The sequence below is a fragment of the Elephantulus edwardii genome, unplaced genomic scaffold, assembly GCF_000299155.1.
Source record: "Elephantulus edwardii isolate Elephantulus edwardi_28Jun2011 unplaced genomic scaffold, EleEdw1.0 scaffold00003, whole genome shotgun sequence".
NCBI classification, from domain to species: Eukaryota; Metazoa; Chordata; class Mammalia; order Macroscelidea; family Macroscelididae; genus Elephantulus; species Elephantulus edwardii.
In genome coordinates this window covers 8,687,228-8,709,127 of record NW_006399753.1, presented here as the reverse complement: position 1 = coordinate 8,709,127, position 21,900 = coordinate 8,687,228, and the positions used below count along the sequence as shown (strand labels likewise).

Sequence of the window (21,900 nt, the reverse complement as noted above, 5' to 3'; positions counted from 1 at the left end):
TCAGCTTGGCAGCAGCAGGTGAAATTCCATGATTCCCATCTTTGTCCAATGGGTTAGGTTGAGTTTAAGAGCAATCAGCTTCATCCAGTGGGGTTGGGTTGGGTTGAACGGTTCCCATCTTTGTCCAGTGGGGTTGGGTTAGGTTGAATGGTTCCCATCTTTGTCCAGTGGGATTGAGTTGGGTTGAACGGTTCCCAGCTGTGTCCAGTGGGGTTGGGGTGAGTTGAATGGTTCCCATCTTTGGCCAGTGGGGTTGGGTTGGGTTGAACGGTTCCCATCTTTGTCCAATGGGGTTGAGCTGGGTTGAATGGTCTCCATCTTTGTCCAGTGGGATTGAGTTGGGTTGAATGGTTCCCATCTTTGTCCAGTGGGGTTGGACTGGGTTGAATAGCTGACATCTTTGTCCAGTGGGGTTAGATACTGGCGTTTATAGCAAACCAAACTTACTGCCATGGAGTCAACTGTCTCCCAGTGACTCGCAGGGTTGCCCTGGCTATAACCCTTCCAGAAGCCAACTGCATCATCTTTTGTCTGAGGAGTGACTGGTGGATTCAAACTGCTGACCTTTCAATTAACAACTAGGTGTTTTAACTACTATGCCACTAACCCACTCCCGTCCAGTTACTATGAACCTTTATGAGATGAGACTGCCCATCTTTCCCCAGAGGAGTGACTAGTGGATTTGAACTGCCAACCTCTCAGCAGCCTGAGAGTAGGCACTATAGCACCAGGCTTCCTTGCTCCACCACCAGGTCTCCTTCCACTGCCCTCAGGGATGTTGTAGCTGTCAGTACTAATTGCCTCAGAGTTAATTTGGCTTCATCATGACGCTGTGTGATTTGAAGCAGAACTGTGCTCTGTAGGATTTCATGTCAAGATTAAACCCTTTGGGAGGCAGATTCCAGGCTTTTCTGAGGGTACCTCTTAGGTACCCCTGGGAAGGTTTGAAGCACGGTTCTGCTAGTGGTCCCGCCCTTAGTTGTCCACGCCACCCAGGGAGACTGTAATTACAGGACAGATGCATGTGCGAGTACAGCAATTGGGAGCTTGCACTTCCTTTTACTCTTTCCTCATTTTTCAGTTTTTCAACAAAATGTCAAGTAGGACTTAGGGTGTCATTTTAAGTCCCCGCACAGGTCCACATGAGCTGTCTGTTGAAGGGTGGTTTCGGTGTTGATGTGTAATGCATGAGGTGTGAGTGCTACAAACATCAGTGTTAAACAGGGAGATGATCTAGAATCTAACATCTTTCCTCCTTCACCCCGTATTCTAAGGAGGGGCTCCCAAGTTTATATACACCATCAGGGGTTCAGGCCGATCTGCAGAGTCTGGGCCACAACCAAGAACAACTTGAAGTCAAGTGCACAGTGGGGCTCAGGCACCTGCCTGTGACCAGCTTACTAGAGCAGTGACTTTGAGAATGAGGGTGGGCTGGATGCAGCCACCTCAAACGCACGTGAAAGCTGGACAATGAGTAGAAAGACCTAGTAAGGAGAGTTGATGCCTCTGAGTTTTGGACTATATCATGGACTGCCAGTAGAATGAACTAATCTGTCTTGGAAGCACAGCCAGAAGTCTCCTTAGGAATGCGCGTAGTGAGACTTTGCACTACCTTGGACCCACTATGAGACTGGGCCAGTCCTTGCAGAAAGGGGACCCACGGTCGTCCACACCGCCAGCTCCTCCTGGACGTGTGCTGGAGGCTCCCACCACTAGGTGGTGCTCACAGCAAGCATTCGGCTCCCTGAGCCCATGTGCCCACCCCACTCCTGATGGCCTAGCCTGATAACCAGCATTCTCCTCCCTTGATGTCTCTTCTGTGGCCCCTGAGGACTTTATACTGCGAGGTCACCAGCAGGTACACGGGATGGAGAGCCCTCCCTCAGCATTTTAATTTTGTTTAGAAACACACGTGAGGTGTACCCACCAGCTTAAAGGCCCTCCCAGCCTGGCACCAAGCTTGCAGACAGTCCCCCGTCCAACCCAGGGCGAGATCTGTGGGTGAGGGGCAGAGGACAGTCCAGACAGATAGTCAAGCTTTGGGGAATCTTTCCTGTGCCCGACCCTCATCCAATTCTCTCGTATTGAATTCTCTCGTATTATGATGCTACTTCACCTTCCCATCAACTTCATGCTGAGCCCAAGTCATAGATAAAAAGCAAGGAAGCTCATCCAAGGTCACAAGGAGAGAATGCACCTGAGCTGTGATTGGAACCCAGGCCCCAGGTTCTTTTCCTGACATCTAGAATTGCCCTGTGCTGAGAGGAGAGAGTCCTACATGGACTCTCTGAATATCAACACAGCACCAACAACTGCATCCAGCCAACAACCCCCATCTTGTCCTTCAGCTGATGAACAGAAGCCATGCTGTGTGCTGTCCACTGGGGTTCATGCCTTCCACTGGGGTTCAGGCCTTCCCTTTACAAGCCCCATCCCACAGGAAGAGAGCAACTGAAAGAGGGCTGTGCAAGGCATAAGGAAAGCAAGGAAGTGGCCTGCCTAGCACCACCTGGGAAAAACAAGGAGAGCTTCCTGGAGGAGGTGACTGTTGTATTTGCTCTGCCAAGAGTGCATCCTGAGCACCAGGGAACAGGTCAGACTTGAGCTGCGAGTACGCACATTGCTGGAAGCCTCCCGTCACAACCTGATAAGAAGTCTCCCCATAGAGAGGAGAATGCGCCTGTGTGTGTGTGCATTTGGTTTTGTTTGCTGATCTGAGAAGATGGAGTTTTATTGCACTGGATTTTGAGGACTATCAAGCAAGGCTAAGCTAATGCCTCCCAGGTGAGCTTGAACCAGAGCTGTCAAACTCTGAAGGTCCTCTGTTCCCATCCAAGGAGGCATGCCAATGCCATGGTGCCCACGGTAACCTTGTACTTGGGAAGAGGCTGCAGGCACATGTCTCCTAGTGAACCTGGGTCTATCTCTGTCCCAGCAGTAAAGTGTATAGTGTGTGTCTAGGAGGACAGAATGGAGCAGGAAGGAGGGTTCTAATAGCAACAGAGATGTAGGGACCCACCCATCATTTCATACTGTGTGCTGAGGGAGCAGAGAGCTGGATGGCAGGCCTCACTGTGCCCTGTAGTTATGGAGCTTTCAGTACTGAAATATACACACACAAGCTGTGTTTATCCACTAATTGTGCTGGGTCTGAAGACAAAGCCAGGCTCAAGGTCATGATTTTTGGAGGATAAGAATAATTGTACAACTCGAATGTGATCAATGTCACTAAACTATACAAAAGGTAGAAATTTAACAGTTGTAGGAAGTGTTGAATTGCTATGTTCTGCTGTCTCTATTCTCAACAACAAAAAAACCAAAGATATTATTTTAGAAAAAGGGTTAGTATTGAGCAAAGGGATGTGGTCATTGTCTGAACCCTGATGGTGACTGGGCAGTCCTGACCAGGCCCCGCTCCCTCCTTAGCTCTCGGTTTCCTTCCCTGTACAAGAAGGGGTGGATCTGTCCAAATGCCTTTGTGCCAGAACCTGTAGACAGGGCTCAGGGCCTCGTGCTGCTCCTTTAACGGCTGCCCCTCTCTGCCAGTGCGAATCCATGCTCAGCTCTGAGGGAGAAGATGGGCAATCTCATCCTGTGTGATTTATAGTCTTGGAATCCTGCTGGAAGTCAGCTGTGAGCGAGTTGGCAGGTTTTGGGTTTTGAGGCAGCTCGGGAGGGCTCTAATCTCAGATCACAGAGATGAGGATGGTAACTAAAACTAAACCAGATCTACTACTGCCTCCAAGGAGTCTGAGACTGAGAAATTGCACCTGGGCCCCTCCACTTGCCGGAAATGGGGTTTGGGCAATTTTTGGACCATAAGATTGAAGTTTTCCAACATATATTCCCACCTGAGGTTTATTCTCTGCTTTTTAAAAAAAAAAAAATGTAATTTGAGTAAAATTTACAGAGCAAATTGGTTTTGCATTCGTACGTATTTTGTTTTGTAGCATTAGTTACAATACCCACAGTATAACTGCATCCTTCCTATTTCCTCCCTGTGATTCTCATTTTCATTACTCCATCTAGCCTATGCTTTCTTCCCTTCTGAGCTAATGCTGCCCTTGTGACCCTGTATCGTTGATTGTTCTGAGAGTGAGTGCCTCCCTGGTGTCGTTGGTCACCTTGCAGACCTGTCTATTGTTTGAGTAGCAGTTGGGCCACAGCAATGAGTTTTGTTCCAGGACAAAGGTTGTTTAAGGGCCATACTCGAAGGTTCCACCAGTCTCTGTTTTTGTACACTAGGTTCTTCCAGTTGAACTTAATGACCCCCACACTGTGGTCCTGAAATGTCAGGATCTCAATTCATTCCCTCAGGACATTTAGTCAGTCAGTTATGCTCAGTCAGTCAGGCTATCCTACTAACATGAATGCAGATGGTGTAGCCCCTTCCCCTGCCCACTTTGCTCCCTGTCTCAGCTTTCACATTGTGGATAAGTCTGTCTTTCCCCAGATGACTTAGTGATGCATGTTTTGCATTTATTGCTTTCTGGCGGTGATTCTGCTGTGATGGGTCCCAAGCGCAGGGCTGTACCATCTGGTACTGGTGTGTGTGGGGGGGGCAAACAAGGCTGCGTGGTGCTTTAAGGAGAAAGTATGTGTGCTAGGTCAGCTTTGCTCAGCCATTGTGCTGCACCCTCGAATTCAGTGCTAAGAATCCAACAATCTGCATTGAGTCGGTGCTTTTAAACAGAAACCCTTACTGTTAACAAAAATATTGTGACTTGTCAAAATCTAACCCTGTGTTTCTTCTCAGAGTGATGGTTCAGGATTTGCTAATTTGGTGTTTGTAATGACTTGTTTTGTTTTGGTTTGGTTTTTGGTTTTTTTGGTTTTGGTTTTTTTTTTCATTTCAGACAACTTTAATGCCACAAATTTCACAAATAGAGAGTTTTTGCTCTAAACCAAACAAAACTAAAACATCGGGAGACTACAATGCCATGGCTGTTGGTTAAGAAATATTTTAAGCCACCTAATGAGTTTCTTGGGTTCAAAAGAAATTACTTATTAATAAAATAGAATATAAAGGAGCTCTAGTGATGACGTTTTGGAAGCAGGAGTGGCATCTACTTCCTAAACAACATGCCTCTGGAAGCTCCATGCACTTTGAGAAATGAGGATAGTTATAGAAAGGCTTCAGGTCTTTTGTTCACAGGGTCATTATGAGTCGTGCTCGACTCTACGACAATCAACAACCACAACAATGATGCAGTGGTGATATGTGCTGGCGGTCCAAACTCACCAGCCACTCCTCGGAGACAGATGTTAGCAGTCCACCGTGCAAAGGTAGCCGCTGTTCCTTGTGGTCAAACCAGAACTGAATCACAGCTGACCCTCCAGTGGGTTTTAAGTCCAGGGGCTGTGAATCCCACAGGAGGAGATTGTCCATCTTTCTCCTGAGAAGCAGCTGGTGGATTCCAATCCCATGGTTTAGGCTTAGCAGTGCAACTCCCTACCCACCAGGCCACCTGAGCACCCCACCCAAGATTGCCTCCTGGGGAACCCTGTGGGGAAATGTACTCACTCCTGCATGGTCATTAGGAGTCAGACTTGACTTGATGGAAGTGTCCACTTGGGTTTGGTTTTCTAGAATATCACTACTGTATTAATGAGAATCAATATCACTGTTTCGTTAAAACATCTAGAACCCCAAGAAGCCTGGCTACTCGTTCGTGGTTCCCTGGGGCCTTGAATCTCAGCCAGCAGCTCCCCCTCACCACCTCCCTTCTCCCCACAGGCCCTCACTCCTGCCCCCACGGCCATGGCCTTCACCCCAGCACCGCTGGACGACACATTCGTGCGTCCCCAGTTCTGCAAATGGCCCTGTGAGTGCCCAGCGTCCCCGCCTCGCTGCCCTTTGGGGGTCAGCCTCGTCACGGACGGCTGTGAGTGCTGTAAGATGTGTGCCCAGCAGCTTGGGGACAATTGCACAGAGGCCGCCGTCTGTGACCCTCACCGGGGCCTCTACTGTGACTACAGCGGGGACCGCCCGAGGTACGCAATAGGACTGTGTGCACGTAAGTCAGACCTCCGGCCCTTCCACACAACCCCCCACACCCCGAGTGCTAGCCAGCCGCTCTCCCTGGGCCCCTCAGCCCTCCCCGGGGTGGCATCCCCACACGTCAGTCCAGTGAGAGGCAGAGGTGGGGTCCTTTCTAGAGGGGGGATGTCCACTCTTGGCCCCAGACATGGCTCGTCTCTCCACCCGGAAAGTTTCTCTGTACTGACCGTGGAGAGAGGGGACACCAGGCAGGGACCTCAGCCTGGCTCTGTCCTGTGAGTGGTGGCACCCGATGCCCGATGCCCAAGACCTCCCGGGGCACACGGGGCCCTGCAGAGCTCCAGACGGTCTCACAACATTATAAATGCAAATGAGGTGATTGAAGAAAAGGCAGTCTTGACAGAACAAAAGCCAGTTGTCTGCAACTGTCCGTCCCGCCTCCCGCCCACCTTCCAGTCGTCACAGTGCCTCAAAGCGCTTAGCATTTCTTCTGGAAGCTTCTACTATCTAGTATCTGTGTGCTGTGGTGTCCTTCCAGCTTGAGACATCAATTTTGGATAATCTATTCACATTCTTATATAATAACTGATAACTTAGCTCCTCTCAATACCATTCTCTTCTTCTCGCTTCCAAACACTATGGTCTTAATTTTTGTTATACAAGAATCCATGTTTATGATATTAGGATGCTGTAAATGTTTGAATTTCCTTTCTCATAAAGCTTTTTGTGTTTCCCAGAGTTCCTAGTTGCCTTTGTTTCATCTGGACTCTTAACTTATCATCTCGTGTCGTAGGGGCAGAGGAGCTGTGTTTTCTTGCATGTTTGCTTTTTTACGTGGCCTCTCCCCTCTTAGCTACCTCTGTCCTGACACTTCCTGGGCCCTTGCTTTTGTCTGGACTGATGTTCCCGTGGCTTGAGTCACCTGACACTGATCCCTCCAAGACACTCGGCCCAGAGTGATGAAGAGCCATGACTAGACACGTGACGCAGGTGTCAACTTCCGCCAAGGTGGACAGAGCCCCATCAACTCACAGGCTCACCAGGTCTAAGTCGGCTTTCCTGTAGCCAGGACTCTGTCTCCACCCCATTATACACTGACATGAGAGTATCGTCTCTCATCTTCATCAAACTCCTTGCATTTCCTGGGACCTGGTTGCCTATGAAGGTGAATGCATAATTTCCAAGTTAGGGAATCCCATTTGAGACTCATGGACAAGTTATAGACACTCAATGTTTAACACTGGATTGTGCTTCAACGTCACACCAAGTCATCTGCTTCTGTCTTTGCAAGAACCCACCTGGCCTCCTCGACCCCTCTACTTTTCCTTTTACTGAGCCCATTATTAGCCCATAAAACCTTGTGTTCAAAGCACAACCTGCCTGAAATTATGTGATGTGTGGGTTGAAGATGCTATTCCTGAGTCCCACCTAAGACTTGTAAGAGCAAATCCTCTGGTGCTGGAGCTGGGGAGTCCACACCTTCAACAAGACTCCTAGGTGGCTCTCATGCACCAGTCAAGTTTGAGAGCAATTGCTGGATTGGTGAAGCGTACTGAATGTCCCGTGGACTGCTGGAGGAACAAACAAATCTGTCTTGGAAGAGCCAGGCAGCTTATTCGAGGCAAGAATGTGGAGAGTTCACCTCACACACTTGTGACAAGCTGTCAGAAGGGGTCAGTCCTTCAGAAAAGGCATCACTGCTGAGAAAAGTAGACGACCAGCAATGCAGATGGCGCGTGTGAGAAGGATTGATACAGTGGGTGTGGCAGTGAGCGTAAACAGGAGACTATGAGGGTGGCCTGAGCCCAGACAGTGTCAGGCTGCTGTACTCGGGTCCTGATGAGGTCAGGTCCACATGGTCACGTCTAACAAGAAAGAGTAATGAGCTAATCTGTGCAGTCACACGCGTTCTCCTCATCCCACACGTAGAGAACGGCTCAGCCTTCAAGCAGTGCAACTACATTTCCAGTTACACGACTCTGGCTTACCATTTAAGTCCCCTCTACCACTGCTAGGTGCCTTGCTGTGCAGAGGTTAAAACATTCGGCTTCATGTTAGGAAGTTGGTGGTTTTAAACCCGCCAGTGAAAGCAGCATTCACACCTGTGAACACGGCAGCCTTGACTGTCCCACCTCACAGCATCGCTATGAGACAGAACCCACAGCATGGCAGCGCCTGGCATAGAGTGTGGGCTCTGCCTCTGCTCTCTGGGCTTGTTGCAATTCTACCAAGAACTGCCTGTGTGCCAGGCCCCACGTCCTCAGAGGCATTCTCTAAGGAATCTAGACTGAGTGTGCGGGTCAGGCCTCTCCCCACAAAGGCCCTAGACAGCCAGCTGCCCTGCTCGTCTGCACCCCTCCTACCCCTCACCTCTTAAAACTCCCACCTCACTCACTGCAGCCTCTCTCCTCCCCAGTCCCTCCCCATCGCTGGAGTCAGAACAGACCCAGAGCCAACCCTCCAGTGGGTTTTCAGAGGCAGTAAATTTCCCAGGAAGAGAGTGTTCATCTTTCTCCTGTGAAGCAGCTGACAGATTTGAACCGTGTATCTTTGGGTTGGCAGTGCAATTTCTTTTCTCTTCTTTTAAATTTTATTTTGTTATTTTACACTGATTTACTTAGAAAGTTCAAATACATTCTTTTTCACACCAGACCTTTGCCATTTCCTCCACCTCCACTCAGCCGCCTATCAAACTGTATGACCCTATGATTAATCCCTGCCTACCCTGCCCCCTTGGATCCTTATACTCGTTCTGCAATAATGGTTTTATACAGTATTTGTCCTTATGGGACTGAGTTAGTTCACCAGTCCATACGTCCTCTCTTTCATCGGAAAAACAAAACAAATCTGAGTTTGAGATACACCTGAAGAGGTACTACACTTACCAAAAGGTTCCCTGATCATAAGAGTTTAAAGATAACAGAATAAACAAATTTAAACAGGTTCTTCAAGTCTTCTCAGAGCCTTTACATGCTACAGCTTTCCTTGGGGATGGGGCAGCATTTTTTTATAACATCAATAAATTGTGTTATAAAAAATGACAACTAAAATCTGTCTCTCCCTTAAGCTATCAGATTCCCAAGTGCACGGGAATTTTAAATTCATCTTCAAATGCCTAAAATGCAAGAGAAATTATGAACTCAGCAAAAGCTTATTGAGCGATTGAACGAGCTCAGAGGAGGCAAAAAGCAAAAGCTATAGGAACAAAAGACAACTGAAGCACTTGTGGTCTTGAGAGAGATTTGAAGGGATGTTACACTTACCAGGAAACTTACTTATGATATAGGTTTGTACATATCGGCATAAATAAAGGCAAGAGAGTACTGCAGGACTTCTTAGAGCCTTTACATGTCTGTGCCCACCACCAATTTTAAAAGGATGCTTTCATAAGAAGCCTTTACTTTTCAAACTTTTTAAACACTAGGCCTGATTGTTTCCTCTCAGGTAAATTTTTTGCCAGGCACCTCACCACAGACATATACACACACATACGTATGAACACATCACACATGCAAACATCAGCTGCATGCATGTGGACACACACATTCCTCTGAAGATATTTGCTGCTGAGCATATTTTCAGAAATGCTTCTAGAGCGTCTGAATTCATGAGATGTTCCTCTGAGAAAAATAGAAGTCCCTAAGCTTGAAGGCAATGGAGAGGGAGCCCCCACTTGACCAGAGCAGGGGGAGAGAAATTCTGTTCATGGACAGCCTCTTAGATGGCCAGCTCAGCCAACCCACAGTCCCCAGCCGGCTCAAACCTGTCCTGTGTGTTTGGGAAATGGAAGGCGGGTGGAGACACATGGCCCTGTCACACAGGTTTCATAGAAAACATAGTGGGGAGTGTGGCTAAGAGATTCATGAAAAAGCTTTGGCTATTGGTGGTCAGCCCTTGCAGGGCCCAGCCCATCACTCCCAGGAGAAAGGTAACCTGGGCTTGTCCAGTCTGTTCGTCTTCCTCCAGAACCAGAGGGCTGGATCTGTAGAGATGATTTATAAATGTTGGCAGAGCAGCCAAAGAGTTCTTCTAAAACTGCTCCATGGGCCAAACTAAATATGATTACGGGCAGAGAGTGACCTCTGAATTCAACCGCTGGGCTATTTCAGCTGCACAAACACTGCCCGAAGCTAGTGCGGCTGGGTCAGACTCGGGGGGCAGTGCGGTTTGGAGGAAGGATGGAGAAATTTCCAGGCAGCCAGACTTGGCTCGAAATCCTGGCTCTGCCACTTTCTAGCTACGTGACCTTGGGCACACCACTTACAGAGCATGAGGAAACTGACTCCTCATGGCAGCCAGCAGCAGGGGCGCACAAAAGCCTAAAACGTCTCTGGATGCTTTTGTGGTTTGCAACGTTTTATTGTGATTTAGGTAAAAGTTTACAGAGCAAATGCAGTACATTTTGAGTCGTGATACCGACTGTAATCTCCACGATGTAACAGCTCCTTCGCACGTCTTCCCTTGCTCTTCCATCCATCTTTCCTTCTTGTCCCAAATCCTCACCCTGGGCCAATTAGCAACACCATGAGAGATGCAGAGAAGATTTAAATTGTCAACAATTTCATTTTACTTGGCTCCACACTCAATTCCCTTAGAACCAGCAATTAGGAGATCTGAAGACTTAGAGCACTGGAAAAGTCTGTTACCAGGGACTACTCTAAAGTCCTGAAGAGCAAGGATGCCAATTTAAAGACTAAGGTGTACCTGATTCAAGCCACTGGCTTTCCAATCACCTGCTATGAATCTGAGAGTTGGACAATGAATAAGGATAACGGGAGAAGAATCGATGTCCTTGAGTTGTGCTGTTGGAGAAGAGTACTGAATATCCTGTGAACTGCGAAAAGAATAAAAAAACATTGGAGGAAGTGCAACCAGAGTGCTGCTTGGAGTCAAGGATGGTGAAGCTTCATCTTACATACTTTGCACAAGCGCTATTCCTTGTAGAGAGACATCACGTTTGGAAAGGTGGAGGGTCAGAGAATGAAAGGTAGACCATCAGTGAGATGGGTTAAGACAGTGTCTGTGGCAGCAGGCTCCCATGTGTCAGGGATGAGGAGGATGGTACATGATAGGACAGGGTGTGGATGTGTTGTGTACAGGGTGGCTATGAGTCTTACTCAACATCACCTAATAACAATATCTTTTCCTGCTTTCTAAACTTTATCCCTGAACAAATTCTGTTCTTTTGATCTTGTGTAGCTGGTTGTTCTGAGGCGTGTATACCCCTTGGGGTTACTGTTCACTTTGTTGTTGTTGTTGCTATATGCCATTAAGTTGCCTGCTACTCATTGTGACCTTATGCACAACAACTCAAGCCTGAGCTGTCTTGAGACAGTCTCACTGAGTCTGATCCACCTACCCCCATTGCCCTAGTTACTATATCAATCCATCTCATCGGGACCTTCCTTCTCCTGCGCCGTCCCTCCACCCTTCCGAGAATGATGTCTTTCTCCAAGGACCGATCCCTCCTGGCCACATGTCCAAAGTCTGTGAGATGAAGTTTTAAGATCCTAGCCTCCAAGAAGAAACTTGGTTTTACCCTTTTCAAGACAGACCTATTTGTTTTCTTGGTGGTCCAATGTATGTTCAAGACTCTTCTCCAGCACCACAACTCAAAGGCATCAATTCTTCTATCATCCTTAGTTAATATCCAGCTCTCTGATGCATAGCAAGTAATTGCAAAGACCATGGACTATATCAGGTGTGCCTTAGTCTCTAAACTGATATAATTGTTTGTCAGTACTCTGGAAAGGTCCCTGACAGAAGACTTACCTAATACAATTTGCCTTTTGATTTCCTGACTGCTGGTGCCAAAAGTATTGATTGTGGAGCCAAGCAAGCTATAACTGTTAACAACCTTAATCTCTTCCTTCTCCTTCTATGTACGATAGAGCTGTTCACATTACAGACCTGAAACATTGACTGAAGTTGAACCATGGGGTTAGTTCCAGGCCTGATGAGTAGCTGAGGGTCGTTGCCTCGATGCCTCCACCAGTCTCCATCAGGCCGGTAAGCCCGGTCTTTTTTTTTTTTTTTACTATTAATAGTTTGAATTATAGTCTCATTTTTCTTACATTCTACTCAGGACCCTCTCCTTTGATCCTTCTCGGAGTGGCTGGCAGTGGTAGTTGGACATCATCTGGTTCCTCTGTCCTCAGAGTCATAGAGGATGGAGGTGGCGTGACCCAGTAGTTCTCCAGCCTAACTATTTTCAGGTATCTATCTTAGATTTCCTTCATTCCTCTAGGCAGGGAGAGACCAACGGCTGTATCTTAAGAGAATACTTTTTGCTTATTTTAATTTCCACATGGAGAAGTGATATTAGAGGAAGACTCATCAACAACCCGCATTATGAAAATGACACAACCTTGCTTCCTTAAACTAAGGAGAACGGGAGGCACTTGCTGTAGAAGGTCGAGAATGATAGTCTTCAATATGGATTGAAGCTCAACATCAAGAAAACAAAGATTTTCACCACGGGGCCAATTGGCAGCTTCATGATAGGTGGAGAAGAGATTGGAGATTGTTAATAACTTCAGCTTGGTTGGTCCCATAATCAACACTCTTGGCACCAGCAGTCAGGAAATCAAAAGATGAATTGCACTGGGAAGGTGTGCCATCAGTGACCTCTCTCAAGTACTGAAGAGTAACAGTGACAGTCTGGAAATTAAGGTGCACCTAATACAGGTCATGGTCATTGCATTTACTTGCTATGCATCAGAGAGGACAGTGACTAAGGACGATAGAAGAAATATCAATGCCTTTGAGCTGTGGTGCTGGAGAAGAGTGTTGAACATACCATGGACTGCTAGAACATATAGGTCTGTCCTGGAGAGGGTGAAACCAAACTGCTCCCTGGAGGCAAGGATTTTGAAGCTCTGTGTCACATACTCTCAGCATATGGCCAGGAGGGACCAGTTCTTGGGGAAGAACATCCTGCTTGGAAGGGTGGAGGGACAGTGCAGGAGAGGAAGACCCAGGATGAGATGGATTGACTCGGTGACTAGAGAAGTGGATTGGGTCTGTCGGAGATGATGATTGCCTCAGGATAGGGCAGGCTTCAGAGATGTACCTGGGATGGCTGTGAATCACAGGTGACTCGATGACACATTACAACAACATACCGAGCTCACTATAATGAACTTGATTCCAACAGCAGGTAACCTTGCAGGAGGGAGTAGAGCTGCTCGTGGGTTCCCACGGCTATAAATTCTTACAGAAGCAGACTGTCTCCTCTTTCTCCTGCAGAGTGGCTGCTGGGTTCAAACCACCAACCTTCCGGTTAGCAGCCAGATCTTTAACCATTGATTCTTAATCACGGTTCTCTGGTCTTATCCACAGTCAGCTTGAAATGAAGGAATTGGTCTAGTTCCATGCCTGGGCCCTCAAGACTGTACAGTAAGGGAGTAGAAACTCATGATTAAGGGTGGAACCGCACACTTCCTAATCCCATCACAGCCCTACCTGGATGTAAAGGGTGTTCGCTAGGGTGTGGCCAGTAGGATCAAGAGCCAAAAAGAGAGACAAGTAAGCTCCCCTAGGGTCACCAGGAAACAGGAGAAACTAAGTGAGACTTTTTGGACTGAGCACACATTACATGAGACTCCTTGACACAGGAGAAGGCTTGAACACATGAAATTTTCCTGGGAGAGCTAGACCTATAGATGCTGAATAAAACAAGGACTTTTCCTCCGTGACTAACAGAGAGAGGGCCTTTCCAGAGGGCTGGTGTCCTGAACTTTGACCTATAGCTTCCTAACCTGTGAGGATAAATCCTGTTTGTTGAAGCTATCTCTTTGTGGGATCTGTTATAGCAGCACTAGATGACCAAGACAGCTGGTTAGAAAGAGGGAAACTCAGGAGGGGGCCCTTGGGTCCCCACATGGAGCCACACTGTGACCATCACTGGTCTCCATTCTCTTCCAAGACTCTGACAGGACAGCTGGTCAAAGGCACAATTCTCTCTACCCACCCGGATCCCGGCCAAACTCCCAGGAGAAAGGAGACCCAGAGGCTCCGCAACCTGCCTGCACAATGCACAGGCCCGGGGAGTGACACAAAGGAACACATGAGATGTGGGTGTCACCCGTAATCTGGGGCATGTTGTGGGCATCAGGAGTTTGAACAGGGCCCCAGCTGGTTCTGACGTGCAACCAGTGCTGAGAACCACTGTGCTGGAGGAACTCCCAGGCGCCCAGTGCTGACCTCGTCTAAGTTCCCACGCCAGGGGCTGGGACCTGGGCTTCAGCCCACTCCTCCTTCGGTGCAGGCATCCACATCCTCTCCAGCAGTGAGGGCACAGTCAGGGCTGCGTCAGACACAAGGATAGACAATGTGCACCGTCCACCTACGTCCCCTCCACTTCATCCTCTCTTGCCCTTCTTTACAGAATCGCGGGGCATCGAGGTTAACCCGCTTACAAAGGGTTTATGGTGCCAAGAATGAGTAAATCTGTCTTGAGAGCAGTGTGGCCAGTACATTTCTGAGAACGGAGATGCTGCCCGACCGGGGGCCACCTCACAATCTCCCCCCACACTTACGCCTGCTGATGCACTTGCTAGGTCAAGCCACTGCATTTGGGTTTCTTATTGTTAACCATCTGCTTTACCTGGCACATTGCCCTCAAATTCTTGGGCTGCTAACCAAAAGGTCATCAATTCGAATCCACCAGCTTCTCCACAGGAGCAAGATGAACAATCTCCTCTTGTAAAAATTTACAGTCTTGGAAATGCAATGGAGGGTAGCTGCGTGTCAGAATCGCCCCCACGCCTGTGTGTTTTCTCCACCATTCAATTATCCATCCAACAGTTACTCCCTGAGCACCTGCAGGGTGTGAGGTACAGCTCTGGACTGGAACAGCTTTCCAGCTTCCTGAAGCCCTCGCTGCTCTTGTCTCTCTTCTCCTCCCTTCTGCACTGCACTCATTCCCCCTTTTGACCCCATCCACTGTGTCCTGCTCCCAATGTCCAACTGTTCCTTCAGCCTGGAAGGTTCTATCCTCAGCACTACTGAAGCACCACCTCAATAAGGTCTTCCCTAAGTAATTACATTTGCAACTAAATTCCCTCGGACTCCACTTTCCTCCTGGCCCTTGTCACCATCATCCTGTGTGAATATCTTTCATCTGTCAGGCAGGCCCCCATCCCACTGGAGTATAAACTCTGAACCGACCACGACCCCACAAAACAGGGCAGGCCTTCTGCAGAGGGTCTCCAAGGCCATGATCTTTAAGAAGACAGCTCGCCACCCTGGAGCACAAGGTGGTAACACCACCAACCTTTCCCCTAGCAGCTGGGCACCTAAACTCTGAGCCACCAGGTGTCCTTCTACAAGCTCCAGAGGTCCTCTGTCTCTGGTTCATGGCAGAATAGAGCACTTTAAATGCAACACAATCCTCGTACCAAATCCTCTGCCTCTGAGTGGATCCCGACTCTCAGCCACCCTGTAGGCAGAGCAGAGCCACCCTCTGACTCTCCCAGGCTGTGAATCTTCACGCACATTCACATGTTTCTCCCAAGAAGCAGACCTGAACAGAGGACCTGTCAGTTGGCGGCCAGATGCTTTAATCATAATGCCCCCTGGATCCTAGAGCACTTGGTGGTGGTGGTGGTGGTTGTTGTTATATGTCGTCGAGTCGCTTGCGACTCATAAGCGACCCTATGTACAACAGCCCTAAACTCTGCTCTGACCTGTGCCAATCGCACTGTCTCCGACACACCCATCCTGATGACCCCAGTCACTGAATCAATCCACCTCATAGAGGGTCTTCCCCTCCTGCACTGTCCCTCCACCCTCCCAAGCATGATGTCCCTCTCCAAGGACCGGTCCCCTCCTCACAACATGTCCAAAGTATGTTAGACGGAGCCTCAGAATCCTTGCCTCCAAGGAGCCACCCGGTTTAACCCTTTCCAGGATGAATCTGTTTGTTTTCTTGGAAGTCCATGGTACATTCAATACTCTTCTCCAGCACCACAGCTCACAGGCATCAATTCTCCTTCTATCCTCCCTAGTAAGAGCACTTGGTTCATATGGAATTAATGAATGGAGCACACCTTTCAAAGAGCCCTGATCTGTGTGGCATGCCTGCCTTCCTCACCGTAGAGTATTCTGGGAAAAGCATCAGTCAATGCCAGGCTTTGTATGTATCTGTGGGGGCCACAGAGGGCAAGCAGCCCCAGACTCTCCTGGTACCAGACCAGTGGTTGGTTTGGGGGACACTTAGTGGGTGATAAAAAGCTGTTGCACACAGAGTCAATTCCAGTTCGTAAGTGATCCTACAAGATAGGGTGCACCTGTCCCAAGGGCTTTCCAGAGCTACAGATCTTTACAGAAGCAAACTGCCACATCTTTCTCCTGCTGCTGGGCGCATACCACCAACCTTACTGGTCAGAGAGAGACTGGTGGAACTCAGAGACTATGATCCTCTTCAAAGTGGGAACAAAACCCAGCCCCTCCCGTCAGCTTTCACTCAACAGCAGATGGGGCTACACCGTCAGCAGTAACACCCAGTACACCCTCCATCCCTAGAATCAGCAGTGTGTGAAGCCAACAAGAGTAGTACTTGACCAAACCCTGAATACAGGCAGGGGGAGGACAGAAGGATTCACGGAGGAAGAAGTGGGGAAATGTATGTTGTGTCTGTTGTAATTAACATGACAATATATAATGTGCATAAAGAATGGATTGAAAAAACAGGAAGATTTGTAAACTTTCATTCAAATCACAATTTACAAAAATTAAAATCAATTCATTAATAATGCCAGCCTTCTCAAACTGCCAGACTTTCTGATTAGCTGCCGAGTGCTCAATCACTGCGCCACCAGGTCTCCTTGAGTGGGTGACAGCTTAAGCTATAAAGGACCCACATTCTCCTGATGCACAGGGGCCCCAAACTCCCGCCCCTGCGGCGCCACGGTGCCACGCCTGCCGCGTCTTTGCCATTGCCCGATGGGCCCCCCAGGTTGGGGGAGGTTGGTGGGGGTTCGGTGGCGCTGATGTGGGGAGGCCACGTGGTGTCCCGGCCAGGCCCTGAGCTGTGCCCACCCGCTGACCCCACGTGTGTCTGTGTTTGCAGAGGTGGTCGGCGTGGGTTGCGTCCTGGATGGCGTGCGCTATGACAATGGCCAGTCCTTCCAGCTAAGCTGCAAGTACAACTGCACGTGCATCGACGGTGACCTGGGCTGCACGCCGCTGTGCCTACACACGCGCCCTCCGCGCCTCTGGTGCCGCCACCCCCGGCGGGTGCGCGTGCCCGGCCGCTGCTGCGAGCAGTGGGTGTGTGACGACGACGCCCGCAGGCCACGCAAGACCACACCCCGCGACACCGGGGCCTCAGGTGGGGGCACGCAGGGCGGGGCCAGGTGGTGGGGCGTGGCCATGATGCAGGGGGCTGGGAGGAGGGGCGTGGTCATGATGCAGGGGGCTGGAGGAAGGGGCGTGGTCATGACGTGAGGGCGAGGCCGGGAGCTGCAGTGTGGTCATGAAGGGAGGAGGGCGGGGCCGGCAGGTGTGCGTGGTTATGACGCTAGGAGGGCGGGCCAGATGGTGGGGCGTGGCCATGATGCAGGGATGGGGCGGGGCCTGGAGGCGGGGCGTGACCATAATGCAGGGGCGGGGTCAGGCGATGGGACATGGTTATTATGCAGGGGCGCGGCCGGGGGAGGCGGGCGTGGTCTGGACACAGGGCGGGGCCTGATGCGGGGGGCGTGGTCATGAAGTGGGGAGGGCGGGGCAGGCTGTGGGCGTGGTCCTTGTGGGGGAGGGCGGTGCCGGAAGGCGGGGCGGGGCTAGGCGTGAAGTGGGAGGGCCTGGAGAGATGTAGCTGAGCAACCCTTGAGTGTAGGCATCAGACCCTCTAGGACTGTGAGGGCCTGTAATTGACACAGGTTGGGTTCACCACTTACTTTATGTATGACCTTGGGAAAGCTGCTACTCCCTTGAGCCCTCATGTTCCTGTCTGAAATGGAAATCCTAGCATGAGCTCTGAATGGCCCGAAGCATAAAAGGCATGGGGGCAGAGCAAGGGCTAAGTAATGGGAGAAAGCCCTAAGAACTGTTCCCTGCAAACTCAGGGCAGCAGGTCCGGAGAGTGGCTAGGGGAGCTGCCTCTTTTTGTCCCCTTGCTAGGGGCCTCTTTTCCATTTTGAGTGACCCAGTGACCCCTTTCTGACCTAAGAGATGCAGAAACCCTATGAGCTCAGTCACCCAGAAACCCAAGTCCACTGTCCTCTTTGGCCTGTCACCCCCTGAGGTCAGAGCTCAAAGATCCTCACCCTTCTAACTTGCCCCTCTTACCTGCTTTGCCCTGCCCCCTGCTCCTGGGAACCAGTCCCTCTGCTTCCCAAGCAAAGGGGTTTGGTCTTTTTTTCTGACCCCTTCTCTCAGTTTTTCACTTACGCATTCATTCTCCAGGGTCCCTAGCATATCCCATGGCTTAGAGTGGCAGGGACAGGGCCCTTGTCCTTTTCATTCTCAGTCTCTCTCCCTTCCTCCCTCACCCTCTCCTCTTCTATCCTTGTTCCTTCTCTCTCTTGCTGCCTTTCTCTTTTCTCTTCCCTTCTACTTTCCCCGTTGTTTTCATTCTCTTTCTCCATTTCTCCCCCTCTCTTTTTCTCTCCTTCCTCCATCTCCCTTCCCCTCTGCTCTTACCCTCCTCCCCACCTCCTCCTTCCACCTGGCTTTCCTCCCTTGCCCCACCTCCGCTTTTCTCTTCAGTTCCAAGTGTACTCACTTTTCCCTTTTCTAATTCGTTGTCCGGTCCTGAGGAGTCCTTGATGCTGCCGGGATGCACAAATTCACAGGATCATCCAGGAGGTGTTCAGTTAGCCAGCTGCAAGCCCACACAAAGCTCTTGTTTGCTGACATTTACAAAGGGGTAGAGAGTCGTACATGACAACACCTAGCCACAGCAGATAGACCTTAAAAGAGCACTGATGGTACAGTGTGCAGTGTGCCAGGCTGCTACACAGAAGGTGAGCCGTTCAAACCCACCAGCCACTCCTCAGAAGAGAGATGAGCAGTCTCCTCTCACAAAGACATTCAGGGGAAGATTGCTGGGAATCAGAACCAACTCAACAATAGGGGCTTTGGTTGGGCTCAATTATATTGGGCCTGATGAGGACAGAGGAGATGACCATACCCACTCACAGGTGGAAATGAAAACAGGTGTGCCAGCTCTTCAAAAATGCCTCAGCTGGTTAGTGGTGATGCTAAGAGTTTAACCCAGGACATCTGGGGCTGAAGCCCTTGTCCCCTCATTCACTATGTTCTCGGTGCTACCAAGCTGAAATATCAGCTGCTAAGATCTAAGCATTTGCCTTTGAACTTCTCCAAATAAACTAGATCCCTGCAGGCTGAACCAAGGTCTTTTTAGCTTCGTATCCTCACCGTCTGGCAGGCTGCCTGCTGCCATCCCAGTACGTATCCACAGCTTCTTTGAGTCTACCAGCTTTACAAGGCAGAGATTAATGTCTTACACAAGAGCCTGAGCTCAGAGAGTGTGAGTCAGTTCTCCAAGAGCACACAGCTTTTAGCAGATAGGATTTGAACCCATGCCCGTCTGTCTCCAGAGATCACCTTCCCTCCCTTCTTCCACGCTGCCTCGCTTGCTCAGAAAGGAAAGGAATTTAAAACATGTCTTTTCTCCCCGAGAACCTCCTCATGCTGGTGGGATGGCCAGGGTGACATTCGCTGTCTCTCTAAGTTCTGCGGACCCTAACCCTGAGCTTGGTGACACTGGGACTCATGCAGGGACTCACAGAGCTGAGCGCTCATGGGGAATTACTCTCCCCACAGAGAACATGGGGGATGTGGAACCACAGCACAGGAACTGCATCTCCTACACAAGCCCCTGGAGCTTGTGCTCCACCAGCTGCGGCCTGGGCATCTCCACACGTGTGTCCAATGCCAATGCCCGTTGCTGGCCTGAGCAGGAGAGCCGCCTGTGCAATCTGAGGCCGTGCGAAGTGGACATCCGCCCGCACATCAAGGTACGTCAGCTCCCAGGGTAGAGGAGAACAACCTGGCTTGGAGCCTGGCTTCTGAACTTCATGGTCAGGGTCACTGGTGAAATGAGAGTGACCCAGCCCCCTCCTGATAGTTGTGCTAGGCAGTAATGGATGTGGGCATTGTGAAGTGTTCCATGACTGCCATGTTGCTAGAGTCAAGGACACCAAAGAGAGAGGCCAGAGACCCTTCAACACGCTTCTCTGTGAAGATGCCAAGAAGCTCCGTCATAACCCACAGCCCAAGGTGGGGAAAGGGCTATTTCTAAGCAACAGCAACCCTGTTCTTAAGCTGCACTGTAAGGGTATGTGGAAAAGAGTGTAGAAGGCTGAGGAAGAGGAGGGACAGGTAGAGCAGGTCCCTGGATTATGGCGTCTGTGCTGTATAGCCACTGACTAGTGGGGGAGCTTGGTTCGCTGAAGGTTCCCTGAAGCTGAGAAAGTATCATCAAACTATGAATGACTGAGCTGTAGCTAGGCAACGGCGCAGAAACGAGGGACAGGGAGGTGCGGGCTGTGAGATGCAACCCAAGCAAAGGCAGTGCCTTCCTTGGCCCTGAGTGTACCCTTCTGTCTTAGGTAGTGTTCTCCAGAGAAGCCAGATCAGTGAAGCCTGGGAGAGGAAGATGGGGAGGGGTGGAGGGAGAAGAGCTTATCTTGAGGAAATGGCTCATGCGCTTATAGAAGCTGACAAGAGCCAGACCTTCGGAGAGGAGTGTTTGCAGAAACTGACAAACCCTTGGTTGACAGGCAAAGCAACAGACTGCTGGCTTTGAAAGTTGCTGAGTCCAAGGTCAGTAAGAAAGGACGATTCCAGTCCAGACGTGACAAGCTAGATGCAGGATACAAAGTGGGAAAAGAGCTAGCTGGCTTTGTGATCTATTTAATATGAGGGCCACACCCGAGGAGGTGTCTTCTTTATCAGGTCAGGCTGATGATGTTGGTACACAACTGTCTCTAATCCTGTATCATCAACATCCTAGAGACTAGGATTTACAATACATCGGGTAGTCACATTATACTGAGAATTGTGGCCAAGTTGACACTAGCTATTAACCATTGCACTCTATATTTGCAAGGGTCTTTTCTTACTTACAGATGACAGAATACAAAGTCAGGTAGAACACTACATAGTCCATGAGAAAGGAGATATGAGGGTTTGGCAGGAGAAAGGCAGAAGATCCCTGAGCATCCCAACTGAAAGTCCCTCTTCTCTCCTGCAGGCGGGGAAGAAGTGTCTGGCTGTGTATCAGCCAGAAGCACCCATGAACTTCACCCTGGGGGGCTGTGTCAGCACTCGCTCCTACAGACCCAAGTACTGTGGGGTCTGCACAGACAACAGGTGCTGCATCCCCTACAAGTCCAAGACCATCGACGTCTACTTCCAGTGTCCTGATGGGCCAGGCTTCTCTCGCCAGATGCTGTGGATCAATGCTTGTTTCTGCAACCTGAGCTGTAGGAACCCCAATGACATCTTTGCAGACTTGGAATCCTACCCAGACTTCTCAGAAATTGCCAATTAAGCCCAAGACCAGGAGCTCAGGGCCTCACCCAGAGCTAGCACCAGACCGCTGTGGCCAACACCTTTCCACAACTGAGCCTTCTTTCATCCACTTTCTACTCACCTCTAGAAGCCGATCCTCATCTTTTTGCCTCCTTTTTTATCTCCAACAGCCTAAATGACCAATGATGGCATGCCCAAGAACTGTCTGGGGATCTCCCTGGCCTTCCATGTCCAAAGGCGTGCCTGTCTGCAGTTCTCTACAACTCTAGGATTGACCCAGTCATTCAAGTTATTGGCAGTTCTGCTGGATCTTTCCTGAGTCCCAAGGAACAGAACCAGCTAGACATTCAGTATCACGAAGCCCTCTTTTAGGTGCCAAGCTACCAGCCGCT

At 49.8% G+C, this 21,900-nt stretch overlaps 1 protein-coding gene across 1 annotated transcript in view; it reads left to right on the top strand.

Annotated features, from left to right (window-relative positions):
- Window positions 1-21,527, top strand: part of WISP1 (WNT1 inducible signaling pathway protein 1) — a 38,614-nt gene extending 17,087 nt beyond the window's left edge. Inside the window, exons 2-5 of the mRNA XM_006879453.1 lie at window positions 5,738-6,017; window positions 17,076-17,336; window positions 19,796-19,989; window positions 21,228-21,527. Of these exons, the coding sequence (XP_006879515.1) occupies window positions 5,738-6,017; window positions 17,076-17,336; window positions 19,796-19,989; window positions 21,228-21,527 (1,035 nt within the window). The remainder of the gene's footprint in view (window positions 1-5,737; window positions 6,018-17,075; window positions 17,337-19,795; window positions 19,990-21,227) is intronic.
- Window positions 21,528-21,900: the final 373 nt, after the last annotated feature.